The sequence below is a fragment of the Pyrus communis genome, chromosome 1 (genome assembly GCF_963583255.1).
Source record: "Pyrus communis chromosome 1, drPyrComm1.1, whole genome shotgun sequence".
NCBI lineage: Eukaryota > Viridiplantae > Streptophyta > Magnoliopsida > Rosales > Rosaceae > Pyrus > Pyrus communis.
In genome coordinates this window covers 18,906,512-18,926,000 of record NC_084803.1, presented here as the reverse complement: position 1 = coordinate 18,926,000, position 19,489 = coordinate 18,906,512, and the positions used below count along the sequence as shown (strand labels likewise).

The window sequence follows — 19,489 nt, the reverse complement described above, 5'->3', positions numbered from 1 at the left end:
ATATATATATCCATCTATACTCATCTTGTTTGATAGCTGTTAGAGTTTTGTTCTACAATGGATGATAGGAGTGAGTTTGAGAGTTTGAAGAAAAAAATATGAAAACAATTTGGGGTGTATTCAGAAAATAATTTTATTTTTTAAATTCAAATGTGCCTAAATTATCATTTCATAATAGGATATATAAGTTATTTAATAATATATTTTTATTTGGTGTGCATTAAAAAATATGTGGGGTGTTAATAAAAAAAATCATAGTCAAATAAAAGTGCTTATAGTCATCCTAAAAACAATCCTCCGCTTATTATGCATACATATATATATATATATATATATATATACACACACATATGTATACACACACATATACATATACATATACATACATACATATATATATTTATATATTACTAGTCGTGACTGTTTCAGATAGGGCATGACAGCCCAACCTAAACCAAACACCGGATAATAAGCTTCAACTGGGCTTTCATCTCAAAACGTAAAAGCCCACAACCTTACCATTTACACAGTTTCAATCCAATACCTTGTGGCCTTAACAAACAGCAAAAAGCAAGAAGCCGCCAACGCTGTATAGAAAAATGGTGACAGGCGCGGCACAATGCGTGCTGTGCAAGCCACAGTTCTGTCCTTTTGGGGCGACCGCTTCCTGCAGTCAGCGCAGGCTCCCCACCAACTCCTCGGCTTCCATCCAGGTTCTTACAATAGAATTTTACAGCTTAATTTTTATGTGTTGCATAATTGAGAATATAATACATACAATTCTTGTTCTTCAAGGTAAACTAAAAAAGGACATAGGAAATATCTTTCCTAATAAAGGACTCTAATATTTATACAATATTTACATTCCTATTAAAAACTAACTCACGCAACACTCTCCCTCATGTTGAAGCATAGATGTCACACATGCTCAACTTGACAAGTGAGTCACCAAAAACTCTACTACACACGACATGAGTGAGGATATCTGCAAACTACTCTTCTAAGTTCACAAATGGTACTGACACAATCTTCTTCTTGAGCTTTTCCTTAATGAAATGTCGATCAACCTCCAAATGCTTCGTTCTGTCATGTTGTACCAGATTCTTTGCAATTTCTAGTGTCAACTTATTGTCACAAGACAACTTTATAGCCTCCTTTGGTTTGAAACCAAGACCCCAAAGCAACTTACGTAACCAAAGAACTTCACACACTCCATGCGCCGTACCTTTGAATTCGGCCTCCGCAGTAGACCTAGACACCACATTTTGTTTCTTGCTTCTCCAAGTAACCAAATTTCCACCAACGAACGTAAAATATCCAGAAGTAGAACGCTTATTAGTCACATCACTTGCTCGATTAGCATCAGTGAACCCCTCAATTTTTAGATGACCAGAATTTCTATACAAAATTCCTTTACCTGGGGCTAACTTTAAATACACCAAGATACGCATAACAGCAGCCATATGATCCACACTTGGTGAGTGCATAAATTGACTCACCACACTCATTGCATAGGTTATATCTGGACGGTTATGAGCTAAATAAATTAGTCTTCCTACCAGCCTCTGATATCTGCCTTAATCGACTGGTTCTTGATTCGGATAAATCCCTAAGTGATGTTTCTCCACAATAGGCGTATCCATAGGTTTACACCAAAGCATACCTGTTTCCTTTAACAAATCAAGAACATACTTCATTTGAGACAAGAAAATACCTTTGGACGAACGAGTAACCTTAACTCCCAGAAAATACTTTAAGTCACCCAAACTCTTCATCTCGAACTCAGCCGCAAGGTTCTTCTCTAGTTTGACAATCTCATCTGAATCATCCCCTGTTATTATCATGTCATCCACATAAATAATTAAAGCTGTTACTTTACTGTTCCTCCGTTTCACAAATAGAGTATGATCATAATGACTTTGATAATACCCATTCTTTCTCATGGTCTGAATGAATGTTCCAAACCATGCACGCGGTGACTGCTTTAGCCCATAAAGAGACTTCCGCAATCGGCACACTCCCGTTTTTCCTTCATTATCATATCTTGGAGGAAAATCCATTTACACTTCCTCCTCTAAATGTCCATGAAGAAATGGATTTTTTTCATCAAACTGTTTCAATGGCTAATTCAAATTTGCAGCTAATGAGATAAGAACTCATACTGTATTCATCTTAGCTACTGGAGAAAAAGTTTCCTGGTAATCAACACTATACGTTTGAGTATATCCTTTTGCTACCAACCACGCCTTATACCTAATGAGTGAACCGTCAGCCTTGTATTTAACTGTAAAAACCCATCGGCACCCAACTGGATTCTTCCCTTTCGACAACTCCATTACTTTCCATGTATTCTTTTTTTGTAGTGCCTTTATCTCTTCATCCATTGCTTCCACCCATTCTCGACTCTTCAAAGCTTCCTCTACTCGAGTTGACACTTGAATTAAGTCCACATTATTCACCCAAACTTGACGTTTAGGTGAAAGGTTTTCACACGACACATAATTTGCTATGAGATACTTTACTTTTCCTTCTGGACAGAACTTGTCAGGAGGTACACCACGATTTTGCCTTGGTGGCAGTTTATATGTACTTATAACATCATTAGTTACATGAGCATCACTAGTACTTACCTCATGGATATTCAGAGAAAACGTATGAGACGATGGCATGATCGAGCTAAAGAGAGGGGGAAGCTTCAGCACAAATTTCATGGCTGTTAGCTTCGACAGATGCTTACAGTGAGGCTAGCTCGGCCTCGGTAGTAGTTGGTTGCCCATCTATACCATCTTCGACAGGAAGCAACTGAGACCTTGCTTCCTCCCTTGGCATGGTATTGTCATCTCCCCCTGAAGGACGCACGTCTTGGACATCCAACCACCCAAACACACCATCAAGATCACAAATAACACTCTCCTCCTTGGGATCAGAAGGTGAGAATATGGGAGTATAAAAATACTCGGATTCAGAGAAAGTCACATACATGGTGATATGCATGTGGCGGGTTTCAGGGTGATAGCATTTAAAACCTTTCTGTTGGGATGCAAAGCTAAGAAAAACACACCGAATAGCACAAGGATCCAATTTGCTACAATGAATCTTGTGGATATGAGCGTAAGCAACACAACTAAACACTAGAGAAGTAAGAGCATTGGTAGAGACAACAAGAACATATTTTGTTAGAACTTGGAGTGGAGTACGGAATTCTACAACCCGAGATGGCATGCGATTGATGACATACACGGCATACGTAACAGCGTTCGGCCAAAAACTCTTAGGTACGGATGCGCCAATAAGCAATGCACAAGAAGTTTCGAAAATATGACAGTTTTTCCTTTCAACCACCCCATTTTGTTACGGGGTATAAGGACAAGTGGTCTCATGGAGAATTCCTTGATCTCGAAAAAAAGAAGAAAGCTCAGAGTTAACATATTCACCCCCGTTATCAGAACGAAGAACCTTAATAACGGAGGAATATTGTGTACCCACCATCTGAGAGAAAGACTGAATAATCATACTAACATCACTTTTATGTTTCAACAGATAAACTCATGTCATACGAGTGCAATCATCAACAAATGCAATAAACCATTTAACTCTCGAAGTCGTACTAATAAGGGAAGACCCCCACACATCAGAGTGTACTAGCGCAAATGGAGAAGATGTTCTATTCATACTTGGAGGGAATGAAGCACGATGACTTTTGGCTAAAATACATACTTCACATTTCAATTCTAAGTCTTCAATAACACTGAACAAATCAGGTAATATATGTTTCAAATAACCAAACGATGCATGCCCCAAACGACGATGCAATAACAATACCTTTTGTAGATTACTATTACGTGACGCACCAACCAAATTAGCTCTTCCAGGAACCACGTCATCCACATAATATAGCCCCTCTCTTTGTGCCACGCCCAATGATCTCCTTTGTCTGAATATCTTGAAGCAAGCAAAATGAAGGATACTGTAGACATCGAAGTTTCGGTGAAATGAATGTTAACCAATAATTAAAATTTCAACGCTTACGTGTCACATAAATTTTACATGTAGCGTGTGACTCAACGAAAAATCGAAATAAATTGGAAAGGTCATCAAATAGGACACGTGTCAATATCTGGCAGAAATGATTTATTTCATCTGATTATTTAAATCCAAAAAATCAAGTTTTGGAATTCTATAAATAGGAGGCCAAGGCATTCATTTCAGGAGGAAGAAAGAAAGGAAGAAGAGAAAGAAAGAAGGGAATTTACATCACACCAAAACCTTGAAGCCTCGAAACTCTAAAGCTCTCAAGCAAATCCCGAAGGATCAAGAAAACACTCTTCGTTCTTCGTCAAATCCTCCTTCAAAGGTCAAGCCCCAACGGCCCTTGAAGAACTTCCACCGACTCAAGATCAAGCCCCGACGGCCCCTTGAAGAAAGTGTTCATCATCCGTTCATCCTAAGATCAAGCCCCAACGGCCCTTTGGATCAACAACCTCAACAAATCCACACATCCAATCGTTCTTCAAGATTAAGCCCAAAAGCCCTTGAAGATCCGCTCATCCATCAACCTTCAAGATCAAGCCCAAAAGCCCTTGAAGAAATCCATACATCCAGTCTTCAAGATCAAGCCCAAAAGCCCTCGAAGATCCGTTCATCAACTGTTCATCCCTAGATCAAGCCCCGACGGCCCTTTGGATCAACAGCTCATCCACAAACCTTCACCCTACGAAGATAGAATCAGAGGATCAAATTACAAAGAGATTGTAACCCCAAAATCAATACAAACAAAAAATATATTTTGTACACGTATTCTTGTCTCTTGTTTCAGGAATTTTTCGTGTTTACAAATTTGGCACGCCCAGTGGGACAATCTCTACCTCTCATCTCTGTCTCCGTTCAAGATATTCAAGCACAGTCCATGGCTTCAAACAAAGAACAAGTCATGACTATCGGCACTACCTCCATTGAAAAACAGCTGGTTCAGATGAAGGAAACAATTGCAAGGCTGATAAAGACTGCAGAGGAGAAAAACTTGCAAACCGCCGGACTCATCAACCGTCTGGAGGCGCAACATGGTGTCATGGTGAAACCAAGCTCTCTTCCAACTAAAAGGACCGAAGAAGGCTTCAACCCAAATGCCTACGAACTCATGTCAAAGGCTAGGCATGACTTTGCTTCCTCTTCAAATCTTGGAAAGAAGGTTTCAAACACCGTCAACGACAAAGATCGCGACCTCACCAAAACTCAAAAGAAGTTGAAGGAGCATGGTTACGGAGTTGACAACAACCAAAGCACACCTCCAAAATCAATGGCATCAAGCAAGGGACAAGCCGTTCTTGCAACCACCAAGGGAAGAAGCATAAGCACTTCCGCCACGAATGGAGCATCTATTGGCACCACAACCACTCATCAACATGCCGCTTCAAAATTGGTACCGCTAAGCGAGCAAAGGGAACATCAAAGGCGCGAGTCTATCATCAACCTAACCTTGCTGGGGGCACCAAAGCATGCTACTAAGGCGCATAAGATGACATCCCAAAATGGCCAATGGGTTTCTTCATCAGCACCCTGGATGTCTGAAGGAAAGTCATGCCTATTGGTTGCACAAGTCATGACCATCGGCGTCACCTCTGTTGAAGAACAGCTAGCTCAGATGAATGAAGCAATCGCAAAGCTCACACAGACTGTGGAAGAGAAGGACTTGCAGATTGCCGCACTTGTCAACCAACTAGATGCGCTGCCCGACGTAAAAGTCGACCCAAATATTGGCCTATTAAAGAAAGAAGGTGACGAAGAAGAGGAGCCACCAGTGGAGAAAGTTGAAGAGAAGCCGAAGCCAGACCAAGCAATGACATCCATGGGATCTCTCTCTATCCAGCAGCTACAGGAGATGATTGCAAGCACTATCAAGACACAGTACGAAGGAAGCTCGCACGACTCCGTACTGTACTCAAAGCCTTACTCCAAGAGGATTGATGCTTTGAAGATGCCAAGGGGTTATCAGCCCCCAAAATTCATGCAGTTCGATGGAAAAGGCAACCCGAAACAACATGTCGCCCATTTCGTTGAAACTTGCAACAATGCTGGGACAGAGGGAGACTACCTCGTCAAACAGTTCGTGCGTTCGCTGAAAAGTAATGCTTTTGACTGGTACACTGACCTCGAACCTGAGTCTATCAACAGTTGGGACCAGCTAGAAAGGGAATTCCTCAACCGTTTCTACAGCACTCGTCGTACTGTAAGCATGCTAGAGCTGACCAGTACGAAACAGTGGAGAGATGAGCCTGTCATCGACTACATAAATAGATGGCGTTCATTAAGCCTGGATTGCAAAGATCGGCTTTCTGAAACCTCCGCCATCGAGATGTGCGTTCAAGGCATGCAGTGGGGACTACACTACATCCTTCAAGGCATCAAACCACGAACATTTGAGGAGTTAGCCACCCGCGCCCATGATATGGAGTTAAGCATCACCCGTCATGGGAAGAAAGAACAGATCGCCGACTACAAGAATGACAAAGTTTTGGGGCCCAAGGTGGATAAGGCTGCGTGGAAACCCACCAAGGAAGTAATGACGCTCAACACAACTCCAGTCAAAACCCATACACGAGGCAAGGCGATTCAAACCGAAGCTTTTCGTGATCAAGAGGTACGTAGACGCACTTTGAAGGAGCTTGAGGAGAAGACTTATCCATTCCCCGACTCTGACGTGGTTGCCATGTTAGATGACTTGCTGGAAAAAAAAGTGATCAACCTACCTGAGTGTAGACGGCCGGAAGAGATGAACCGTACTGACAGTCCAAGGTACTGTAAATTCCACCGCTTCATTGGTCATCCGACGGAAAAGTGCTTTGTGCTAAAAGATCTCATCATGAAGTTGGCTCAGAAAGGAATCATCGAGCTAGATCTTAATGATGTGGTGAAGTCAAACTACATCACCGCCACTTCTGGCTCTTTGAACTCAAAATCTTCACCTCAACCGCTGGGGGCATGCTCCAAAACCATGCCAGTCAAGTCAAGTGAAGTTAAAGGATGGACTTATGTCACTCCAAAGAAAATGCACAAGAAACATAGGTCTCCTCCACAAGTTCACCAATCGGAAAGGGGGCAAAGCAGCTACCGTCAACCTTCAAAGCTACATGAAAATGTTGAGGATGATGAAATTATGACACAAAGATCGTCCGTTGCCATCACGATGCGCGATTTCTTCCCAAAAGACTTCTTCAATCACTCAGTCAAGACTCCTTGCTATGAAGATTGCAAGGAATGCCTCTCTAAGATCGCTTGACAACAACGATCAAAAGCTCCTCGTTCGCACGAGCCTAAAAGGTGACACCAAAAGCTCCTTGTCTGCATGAGCTGAAACTGCAAACGGCACCAAAAGCTCATTGTCTGCACGAGTTAAAACTGCAAACGACACCATAAGCTCCTCGTCCGCACGAGCCTAAAAGGTGACAACAAACGCTCCTGGCCCGCAAGAGCATAAACTGTGTACGGCAAAATCATCATAAAAACCATCACTCATTTGAACTACGTCATGACTTGATCTCTTCTTTGGAAGAGTACGTAGGCAACTTGAAACTTCAAAACTTCAAGTACAGTCACAACAAAATAAATAAATAAATGTTTCATTAAAGAAAGTCAATTTTATTACAAAAGAAAAAAAAATACATATGTTACTATGTATTAGAAAAAAAAATATATTCTCTATTCAAAAAAAAAAAAAAAAAAAAAAAGGGGAATGCATGTATATGTGTTCTCCCAAAATCAGCAAAAAAAAAAATAAATAAAAAAAAATCAAGTCCTTAAAGTCCAAGCCCAGCGGCCGAATCGGCCCAAGTCACCATCTTCTTCTCTCCTTCACTAGCTCCGAATCCAGCTTCAAAGTCAACTCATCCAACAGCAGCCGCATTATCAGCCATGGACCTCTCTCCGACGAGGAAGCCCTCTACATCAAGCACCGCCAGCTCCTCTACTACCGCGACGAGTTCGGTGACCGCGGCGAGCATGTGACGGTCGACCCCTCGCTGGTCTTCAAGAACGACCGGCTCCGGAACGCTTACATAGCTCTGCAGGCGTTGAAGCAGGCCATTCTCTCCGACCCGTTCAACATCACGGGCAATTGGGTCGGATCTAATGTCTGCAAGTACACCGCTGTTTTCTGCACCAAGGCGCTCGACAATAGAACGATCCGGACTGTGGCGGGGATCGACCTCAACCACGGCGACATTGCCGGGTACTTGCCGGAGGAGCTCGGGCTGCTCACGGATCTCGTATTGCTCCACATCAACTCCAACAGGTTCTGTGGAACTGTACCTCACAAGTTCAACCGCCTGAAGCTGCTGTTCGAGCTCGATTTGAGCAATAATCGGTTCGCCAGAAAGTTCCCTCGGGTGGTTCTCCGGCTGCCGAAGCTGAAATTCTTGGATCTGAGGTTCAACGAGTTCGAAGGGACGGTGCCGAAGGAGCTGTTCGACAAGGACTTGGACGCCACTTTCATCAACCACAACCGGTTCCGGTTCAATCTGCCTGATAACTTCGGGAACTCGCCGGTCTCCGTCATCGTCCTCGCCAACAACAAGTTCCACGGCTGCGTTCCGGCTAGTTTGGGGAACATGTCAAACCTCAACGAGATTATCCTGATGAACAATGGATTCCGGTCTTGCTTGCCGTCAGAGATTGGGATGCTGAAGAACTTGACGGTGTTTGACGTCAGCTTCAACCAGTTTCTGGGGTTGCTACCGGAGACGATTGGAAGGATGGTGAGCTTGGAGCAGCTCAATGTGGCCCACAACTTTCTGTCGCTGGAACTGTTCTCTATGTATTGTCCTTTTCATTTGGCGCTGGCCCTGTGCCTGCTCTTCTTCTACCAGAGATTTTTGCTTCAAGAATCAGAGCAAAAGCAGTTTCTTTGTCATTGGGCATGCACTGGATTTCAAACTTAGTCATAGGCCTCTACTTCTTGAGCCTTGTAACTAAGTTCGGGATCGGCACAGTGTATTTTGGATTCGCTGGCGTCTGCCTTCTGGCTGTATTGTACATAGCTGGTAATGTGGTTGAAACGAAAGGTCGTTCGTTGGAGGAAATAGAGCGTGCTCTTAGTGTTGTCACTTGATTACGATATGATTCAAACTACGAGCAAAAATCTCCAGCAGCTTCGGATTTTGGCCTTAAGCACTGACAGCATCACCTCCTTTTCTTGCTATGCGGACTAGTTCATTCCTCACTGTTTCAGGAGAGGTAGACACCAAGGCCATTGAGAAGAGCGCCAAGATTGGGTTGGCTCTTGCTCTCAAGCCATGAGCGGGTTGATTGCTCACTGCGGCAGGGAGCAGAGTCCATATGGTAGGGGAAATCGTTCTGTTTTGATGGCATTGATTATGGTGGCAGCATTGGGTTGAATCGCAATGGTGATGGTGGAGCTTTTTCCTCTGTCTCCTCACGGCTGTGCTCCATCTTTAGCTCTCCAAACTCCATAGTCGCAGCAACAACATCCACTAACTACCTCAAGCTTCTCACTCTGGCCACCGTGGTCAAAATCGGCGAAGAACTTCAGTGACCGCTGTCAAACGACTAGCCGATCATGAAGCTCGACGCCTTACACTCTGCTTCAAGCTCTGGCTGCTTCTGCACTTCCGCCATGGCTGCTGCCTGTGAATGTGATTAACAAAAACAAAGTTTGTCAACTCACATCTGCTTGCCTCTGCTGCTGCCTGTGAATGTGATTAACAAAAACAAAGTTTGTCGACTCACATCTGCTTGCCTCTGCTGCTGCCTGTGAATGTGATTAACAAAAACAAAGTTTGTCAACTCACATCTGCTCGCCTCTGCTGCTGCCTGTGAATGTGATTAACAAAAACAAAGTTTGTCAACTCACATCTTCTTGCCTCTGCTGCTGCCTTTGAATGTGATTGACAAAATCAAAGTTTGTCAACTCACACCCAAAGATCTCCTCCGTCTTCTCTCAGACTCGGCCTGGGTTTTCACCCACAAACTCAGCCTTGCAGATCACCATATAAAGAAAAAAAAAATGATGGAATCTGGATGGACAGCACCATCCCAAAAAAAAAAAAAAAAAAAAAACATATATATATATATATATATATATATAAAATAAAAACAATGATGGTGCTTCTGGAACCATGTGCAAAAAGAAAAAAAAAAAAATATATATATATATATATATATAATAAAAAGAAAGAAAAAAAAAAAAACAATAATTGTGCTTCTGGCACCATCTGAAATATATATATATATATATATAAATGAATGGTGGATTAGTGCCACCGAAAGCAAAGAAAAGTAAAAGAAAAATAAAATAGAATAAAATAAAATAATAATAATAATAAAATAAAATAAAAATGAATGATGATGGATGGTGATGTATATGTTTTATTTGTATTTAGCACAATACACTGAATAAAATAAAGCATGTCCATTAATCTCCAAGAAATTACAAGTGTGTACAAAAAAAAAAAAAAAAAAAAAAAAAAAAGATGGAGCTTTCACAAAGGATGTTCACGTGAAGCCCCATTACTTGGCAAAACTCTAGAAGCAGAAGGCATCGGAGCAGAAGGCATCGGAGCAGAAGGCATCGGAGCGGGAGGCATTGAAGCTAGAGCATTCCAGGCCTCAATACTTGGCCAAACGCTGGAAGACCCAGGAAAAAGGTGCCTCTGGAGGAAAGACGAAAACCTTTGACGGTCACTTTGAATCCGACCTTCAGACTCTTGCAGCTCATCAAGCTTCCTCTTCATGCCCGTTGAATAGTTGTTTGCAAGCACGTGCAAACTTCTATTCTCATACTTCAGCTGCTTGATCTCTTGCTTGAGACTTTCCACCTCTGCCATCAACGATTCAACCTGACGGGAGCGAGCAAGTAGGCGTTGGCCCATGTTGGACACAGAGCCTGCACACTGAACGCTGAGAGCGAGGGACTCTTGAACGGCCAACTCATCGGACCGTCCTGACAGCAGCCTACTATCTTTTGGAGTGAGGAGGTTCCTAGCTACTATTGTAGCTGTTGTGGCGTCCTGCATCACGGAGTCTTCACCTGTAAGAGGACCGTTAGAAGATAAGAAAGAAGGGCGCCATACGTTACCTTGACGCGGCACGCCCGTATCACTGCTGAGACTCAAGTCTAAGCTAAGGTTCGATGGGTTTGCCATTTTTCAAAAGTGTTCAAAGAGAAGGGGTGGATGGAGATAATTCTCAAAAGGCCGGAGACGATTTTCAAGAATGGGCAATTTTCAGAGTGTGTAGGTTGGAGTGATCGATACCTCTGTAAAAAGCCAAGCGACACGACCACCGATTCAAAAATCCGGATTTTCCTGCGTGAAGTTCGGCGACGCGTTCGCGGCTTTTCAGAAAACGCGTTCAACTTTGTCAAAAGATATCTGACAAAGTCGAGAACACGTGGAGGCCATCATCGCAACTACACGTCTTTAGCCGACAAGCGCAAAGTTCGGCGACGCTTTCTCTGCTTTTCAGAAAACGCGTGCAACTTTGTCAAAAGTGGCGCTCGTTCAGAAATCGAAGAGGCGTCGTTCAGAAATCGAAGAGGCGCCGTTCAGATATCGAAGAGACGTTTGTCGACAAGGGTAAAAGAACGGTACCACCACTTGCTATTAAGAAATCCCTATATGTGTCGACCTTCGTCTCTTATGGCAAGGCAGACCTGAAGAAAATGCCCAACTCTTCCTCACCTCTGAGGGCGCACTCCCAGCAAAGCCTCTCGAAATACTCAATTCTTCTTCTTCCCTTGAGAAAACCTATTCAACCTTTGAAGATACCAGATGCCTGGGGTACAGATGACCCAGGAGGAAACGATAGATTGAAGCATGTGCTGATTCATTCACCGCTTCTTCAAAAGCAAAGGTATCTCATATCATCAAGGGCGAAAGCATAGGTATCTCATATCATGCTTTTTCCCTATCTTTTCCTTTGCCCTTGTTCTCACCTGCCAAGACAAGGACAGAGGAAGCAATATGTCGGAACCTCCACTCAAACCAGTTGCCACCAAGGAGTGAAGCACCATTTAAATGCAAAGGTTGCATTCAACTCCTGCATCGGAGGACAAATACTACAAGAGAAGATGCTAAACCTGCATAAGGAAATACCACTTCTGCAAAGGGGAGCAAGTAAGGCAAGCAAAAATGATACATCGAAGCATGTGGAGACAAGCACAACAAATATATGTGCTGATTCATTCGCTGCTTCTTCGAAAGCAAAGGTATCTCATATCATGCTTTTTCCCTGTCTTTTTCTTTGTCCTTGTTCTTACTCGCATGGCAAAGTGAAAGAAGCAATCAGCCGGCACTTGGAGTCAGTCTTCCGAACTGGAACCGACTACCTGGAATCTATTCCTGATTGCTTACCTAGTATTGCTCTCGAGTAGTCATCTTCAACGGTTGATACACTGTCAGAGAAGGGACAAGGAAACTTCAATCTTTCTGATTCGTATTCAATACAAATTGGAAAGATTGAACAAAGAAACAGGTCAGCACCTCCACCTCGTACTTGCCTGCCATATCCTGAAACCGCTCGTAGACCTTCGGGGGGAGACCAAAAGAATCCTGCTGCCCAGTTCAAGAGTAGCACAAAGGAAAATCAACGAGCGGAGGAGACCAGAAGAATCCTCCAGCCCAGTTCAAGATCAAGCCTCAATGGCCCTTGAAGAAATCACAAGTCCGATTCAAAATCAAGTGTTCACCACCCTTGAATCAAATTCAACTCCAGATAAAAGGAGTAAGTTCAGACCTTCGGAGGAGACCAAAATAATCTTCCAGCCCAGTTCAAGATTAAGCTTGTGGAAAATCAACGATTGGAGGAAACCAGAAAATCTTCCAGTCGAACTCAAGATCAAGCCTCGATGGCCCTTGAAGAAATTTCCAGCTCAATTCAAGATCAAGCCCCGACGGCCCTTGGGTTGACATCTACATTAAGGGACTTCAAAACGCATCTTCTACACGTGACAAGCACATGTCAACGACGCGCCTTGAAGTGGGGGCATTTGTAGACATCGAAGTTTCGGTGAAATGAATGTTAACCAATAATTAAAATTTCAACGCTTACGTGTCACATAAATTTTACATGTAGCGTGTGACTCAACGAAAAATCGAAATAAATTGGAAAGGTCATCAAATAGGACACGTGTCAATATCTGGCAGAAATGATTTATTTCATCTGATTATTTAAATCCAAAAAATCAAGTTTTGGAATTCTATAAATAGGAGGCCAAGGCATTCATTTCAGGAGGAAAAAAGAAAGGAAGAAGAGAAAGAAAGAAGGGAATTTACATCACACCAAAACCTTGAAGCCTCGAAACTCTAAAGCTCTCAAGCAAATCCCGAAGGATCAAGAAAACACTCTTCGTTCTTCGTCAAATCCTCCTTCAAAGGTCAAGCCCCAACGGCCCTTGAAGAACTTCCACCGACTCAAGATCAAGCCCCGACGGCCCCTTGAAGAAAGTGTTCATCATCCGTTCATCCTAAGATCAAGCCCCAACGGCCCTTTGGATCAACAACCTCAACAAATCCACACATCCAATCGTTCTTCAAGATTAAGCCCAAAAGCCCTTGAAGATCCGCTCATCCATCAACCTTCAAGATCAAGCCCAAAAGCCCTTGAAGAAATCCATACATCCAGTCTTCAAGATCAAGCCCAAAAGCCCTCGAAGATCCGTTCATCAACTGTTCATCCCTAGATCAAGCCCCGACGGCCCTTTGGATCAACAGCTCATCCACAAACCTTCACCCTACGAAGATAGAATCAGAGGATCAAATTACAAAGAGATTGTAACCCCAAAATCAATACAAACAAAAAATATATTTTGTACACGTATTCTTGTCTCTTGTTTCAGGAATTTTTCGTGTTTACAGATACATTAATACAACACAATTCAATTGTTTAGTGACTTTAGGTACAGACAATAAGTGATGGGACAATGACGGAACCAATAAACAATTATATAAGGGAAGAGATGGTGTAAGAGACACTATTCCCGCTCCAACAACAGCAGCAGTAGAACCATTGGCAGTTGCCACATACTTTCTATGAGGACGTGTCATAGATTGAAATAAGGTTTTATTATACATCATATGATCTGTTGCACCGAAATCCAAAATCCAACCTATATTCACCATTATAATAACTCACGAGACATTAATACACAGCAGTCACAACAATATACGGTAATTGAAGCACGCTCCACGAACAAAACTTGCAGTAAAATACTCCTACACGATATTGCAATTGCTTAAGCACAGCAATTCTACACAAGACTGCGATTGGAATGGTATACTGCCAACACTTTTGACTCATGCATGAATTTTGTATTAGGAGAATTTTCATGATGAGCTTTTTTTGTTTGTGCCGCACCACAATTACCAAATCTTTTGCACAGTTGCAAACCACACGGCAAAAGCAAAAATAATATTACGCTGCATTCCAGGCAGCAGCACACCTAATCACCCACGCTGCACTGAAATTCACACGGTATAGCCGCTAGACACGTTCCAATGTGCTGACACACATCAGTATAGCCACCATAACAAATAAAAAACCAACAGCTTCCTGCAATCTGTACTGCAGCAGTTCAAACCGACAATAACTATGATTTGAGAACACACCATCAATACCGTAGCAGCCCCAAGTCTTTGTAAGGTTACAGACAAGCAGTAGACAAGCACACACTGCACGTCAATACACGGTACAATTGCATAACACAACTCTTGACACGGTTTACTGTTTAGAATTCCGATCGAAACCAAGATCTTGATGCCAAATGGAATTTTACGGTTTAATTTTCATGCGTCGCATAATTGGGAATATAATACATACAATCCTTGTTCTTCAAGGTAAACTAAAAAAGGACATAAGAAATATCCTTTCTTATTCTCTAATATTTACACAATATTTACATTATTATTCTAAATCAACTAACGCAACACATACTCCTTTCCTTTTCTTCTTTTTCTTGCTTTTGAATTTTTAAGCTAAAAGTTCAAACATTTCCGACTCAGCTTCAGTTTCAATCGAGTCTGCTCTTTTGGGTTTGTTTGAGTCCGATAGTGATTGTATTTGTTTGAAAAATGAACGTTTAGCTTGCGAAATCGAGGTTTTGTGGTTTTCAGTGAGCTTGGGTTATTGGATGTTTGGGGCTGGTTTTTTTATTGCTATACGAACTGTTGTATTCTGCATAGGATTACCGTAGTGCAGTGATGGTTATTTCCTCAAGTTTATTGATCTATCTTCTGACCTCCTCATGGCACTTTTTCTGAGTTTTTATTTGATGAATGATGTTTCTGGATTGGAATTATGAACCCCTGCATGATTTTCAATTGCACAGTTTATTCTAGGAGAACATACATATGCAGACAATTTTTTGTGAACTCTTTAACTCTTAACTGACAACTATTGTATTGAAATTAGAAATGTAGATACAGTGCTAAACAAGTGCAAACGTCTAAGACCTGGAAAAATTTCACCCAAGCGCTGTGTTGCAGATCATATATCAAGGCCTCCTTACGTAAAATCTAAAAAACCACCACCTGAAGTGCATGATGAGAAGGGGATGGAGTGCATGAGAGCCTCTGGAAGGCTCGCAGCACAGGTTCTTGAATCTGCTGGAACTTTGGTCGAGGTGACTTCTGCTTCTGGCTAGTTAGTCATCTATTCTTGCACTTGCTCTGCAAAATAAATTTATGGCCCTCTGTTTTCCTTTTGGTCCTCTGTTTGGTATCCTTCGTGGATCAAGTTTTTTGTTTTTGAAACTAACGAGTATTAAGTGATTTAGCTACATTTATCATTTTGCAAAACAAAAAATGGGATCCGAGAATTCTTGAAAGCCCAAGGTTGTGATTTGGTGGCTTTACAGTAGTGCAGATTCAGCCTGCTTATTTCCCAGAATTCCCAGCTCAACCCAACCCAAGGTTTCTTCGATTTGAGATTACAGATTTAAATTTGGAAAAAGTTGGGAGTGTTCAATCTCTATAATAGTTTCTGAGCAGGTCTTTTCGTTTTTCTTTTAGTCGTTGTTATTAACTTTTACAGTTGTTAAGCTCAGGCTACTTACATGATGCATTTAAGATATTGCTACAAAATCATATCCTTCTAAGTGATCAATAATTTCCGATGACTTTCACTTTTTTTTTGTTTTTTGGCAGGATTGTGATATAGTTGACACTGATGTTACCGTCTATTTAAATGTGAGTATGATTAATCCAAAGCAATTTGAATGAAATCACATGAGATATACATTCCTAGACTTGATTTTTGACATTGTAATCTACATTAAATGGTTGGCACACTCAGCTTTTTTTTGTATAATAAACCCACTCTAACAGCGAGACCTTTCATATTAAAACTCCATATCCGACGGATTGAGCAGGTGGCCAAGTGGGGACAATATCCGTGTTGTTGGAGTGGGCCCATGGCCCGTCTACCTGAAATTTAACATGGTATCAGAGCCAGGGGACGAGCCCATACTGCCACGTGAACAAGTGGGTCCCCTTTGACCCCGCACGAATGGGTGAGCCCCGACTTGGCTCCACGTAGGCTAAGAAATGCCACGTGAATGGGTCGGTCTCCATTGGCCCTGTGCGAATGGGTGAGCCCCGGCTTGGCTCCATGTGGTTGCCGATGTGTGGAACTTCACGTGTGACCCATAAAATGGGGTCTTGCGTGCGGGAGAGTGTTAGAATTCATCTGTTCCACATCGGCCAGAAAGCTTGAGAACAAGCCCTTTAAATAGCCCACTCTAACTATCACCGAGGCATTTTGTATTAAAACTCCATACCTTACGGATTGAGCAGGTGGTCAAGTGGGGACAATATCGGTGTTGTTGGAGTGGACCCATAACCCGTCTACCTGAAATTTAACACTTATATTACTTGCTACGAACCTACGTTTCTGATAGTATGCGTGTTTTATGTGAACTAGAAAAACTAGAAAAAGAAAGCCAAACATGAGCGAAGATCAATATTGCATAATTGGTGGCACTGTCTCTCGGTGGCTGTGACTTTTTCTTGCATTTCAATAATGATTGGCTTCAGTTTGTTAGCTATACGCCTATTACAAGGTTCATCACCTTTTTTCATTTGTATACAATATTCAAAACAGATTTGTTATGAGAATTACCAAAGCAAATTAAATAATCAAATCATGCATTAGTTATGTCTTAGAGGAATATTGTTTTGTTTGGTTTGTTAACCTTTTAATGCTCTAGGGTTGTAATGGGTTCATATTACAGTTTTTTGTTTCCGATTGCAAAAATTGTGGATTATCTGTGTACCTTGCGCGACCAGCCTCTTGCTCCTTTATAGGCTGGGTTCCAAACTTATGATATTTTCTTGCTGGAATTGTTTGCATGATTGTCATTCTTTGATCTGGATAAGTACATGTTTTTACGTGTTTGACCATGCCCAATTGTTCGATCTCATGCATCTTCAACGACTTTCCAAGTTCAAGCTTTAGTATCTATATCCATTGATGGGTTTGTATTTTACAGGGGTATCATGGTGATACATCAACAACTTTCTTTTGAGGAGATGGTGATAATGGGGCCAGAAAGTTCTGGTGGCAATACCTTTCTTTTAAATTTGGGGACTTCTATTGTTTTTTCTACATATTTGTCACCGTGAGCAATAAATGTGATAAAAATATTTCACTTTTTATTTGCAAAATGTAATTCTCCTTACAAATTAGTAGCCCATGTGTGAAACTTTGCTTACCTTGTGTTGCCAATATCTTCTTGAATGCCATCTCTTAAAATCTGTTGCTCATTTAGAAATGTTATTCACTGTAAAACATATTCTGAAATCACAACAATAAGACATTAGGATCACGAATAAATCAAATCAGTATAAAATAGAGATTAACTAATTATATTAAACTTATCTGTAGAATACAGAAGACATTGCAAAGTTCTAGGTCGTCTTCTACTTCCAGTACTACAAAATATCTCTCTGTTGTGAATAGGGTTTAGCATATTTTGAGAGATTAAGCGTATGGAAGCAGGGACTTAACCATAGTATTTATATCATTAGGGTTTAATCACAGCCGGCCTATTATTGGTTGTGAAAATCAAACCCTATCACTTGTTTAAGTCCCACCATGATACTATATCTTTGTAGCGAAATCCATCAGATTTCTTTAGGTCAATTGCAAGGGATAAGACTCCATAATCTTTATTTTATTAGGACTATCAGATTACTTAAGTTGTTAACAACTCACTAAACAAGTGGCCTACAACATAAGTAATCCAATACATCATTCATTGTCATTCACAACCTTACACTGACTAGATGACAAACTTAAAAAAAGATGTTTCAGCTACCCCTGTTTTCGCGCTTTTGGATTTCCTTTGTTTCTTCTTGTACGTATGATTTCAACTTATACATTGTTACTTATTGTTGGCGTGAAAGTTTACGAATCTTGGTAATTCTATCTCCCATTGCTAAAGCTATAAATCTGTAGTGAGACATCTTGTATAAGAACCTTTTCAGGCAAATTGTCAGTTGTATGACAGTGAAGAATAACTTTTTAAACTTCTTGAGATGTTCTTCTATTATAGCTACGCTTACAAGATTTATTTTTAAAGTATTGCTTTAGGTAACTAAAGAATGTCTCGACAAGGCCATCTCAGTATGTGCACCGGGATTAGAGTATAAGAAAATTGGCAACACAATCCAGTAAGGCATTTTTTTCCCCACCTCCTTCCCCTTATGCTGCAGTTCTCTGTTTCTTATATTTAGGGCTCAGCAGTAGCATTGGTGCAGTAAATTTTAAATGTCTCTTGTTTGGAGGCTCTAACTTGTCACTTGCTTGCATACATAAGTCACATATGGATTGCTAATTAGCTTTTTTCTAATAATCACCGGTTTTCTCCCTCAATTAGGGACCATGCAGATAAAAATCGCTATGGTGTTGTTCGACAGTTTGTTGATCATGGGGTTGGACGCATCTTTCATGCTGATCCAGTTATTCTACACTTCAGTAATCATTCTGAACTTTCTGCTGCTCTTTAAGCAAGTCATGCAAATTATTTATTGGGAACTTACGGTCTAGCAATATTATTTAGACTAATTATAGTGACAATTGAAATTACTGTGCCCTTAGACCTACAACTAATTAGCTCTACTGTCATAGAATTATCTACAATGTATACTTATCTACCAGGTCATGGAAGGACCCCCTGGATTTGTAAAAAGTTCTTGCTTATTTATCATGCACTTGGTGCACAGAACCGATGCTGACAATGGGCAGCTGTAATGCTGTAATGTGGGACGATAACTGGACGGTGGTCACAGAAGATGGAAGCTTGTCAGTGCAGTTCGAACATACAATTATAATAACCGAGAATGGGGCTGAGATACTAACTAGGTTTTAGCGGTGGTGCTCGACCTCATCCGAGAGAACCTATAGATTCCCAGTTCTGGGAATTATACTCGATTGGATCTGCATCTTCCAAGTAAATTTTTTCTATTTTGGAAGTGCAAAT

The 19,489-nt window shown here is 41.4% G+C and overlaps 1 protein-coding gene and 1 pseudogene across 1 annotated transcript; both read left to right on the top strand.

Moving 5' to 3' along the window:
* Positions 1-6,859: 6,859 nt before the first annotated feature.
* On the top strand, positions 6,860-8,933 carry LOC137719213 (leucine-rich repeat extensin-like protein 4). Its single transcript, XM_068458411.1, has 2 exons — positions 6,860-7,002; positions 7,868-8,933. Exons 1-2 carry the CDS (start codon positions 6,860-6,862, stop codon positions 8,931-8,933), a joined length of 1,209 nt encoding a protein of 402 aa, XP_068314512.1.
* Positions 8,934-9,192: 259 nt separating this feature from the next.
* Positions 9,193-19,378, top strand: LOC137719052 (methionine aminopeptidase 1D, chloroplastic/mitochondrial-like; annotated as a pseudogene).
* The last annotated feature ends 111 nt before the right edge of the window (positions 19,379-19,489 follow it).

What these genes read in the sequence shown, in the direction of transcription:
- LOC137719213 (XM_068458411.1), top strand. Translation starts at nt 6,860, where the DNA reads ATGAAGTTGGCTCAGAAAGGAATCATCGAGCTAGATCTTAATGATGTG. An exon ending in TCCAAAACCATGCCAGTCAA is followed by an intron (nt 7,003 to 7,867) that starts GTCAAGTGAAGT and finishes CTCCGAATCCAG; the next exon opens with CTTCAAAGTCAACTCATCCA.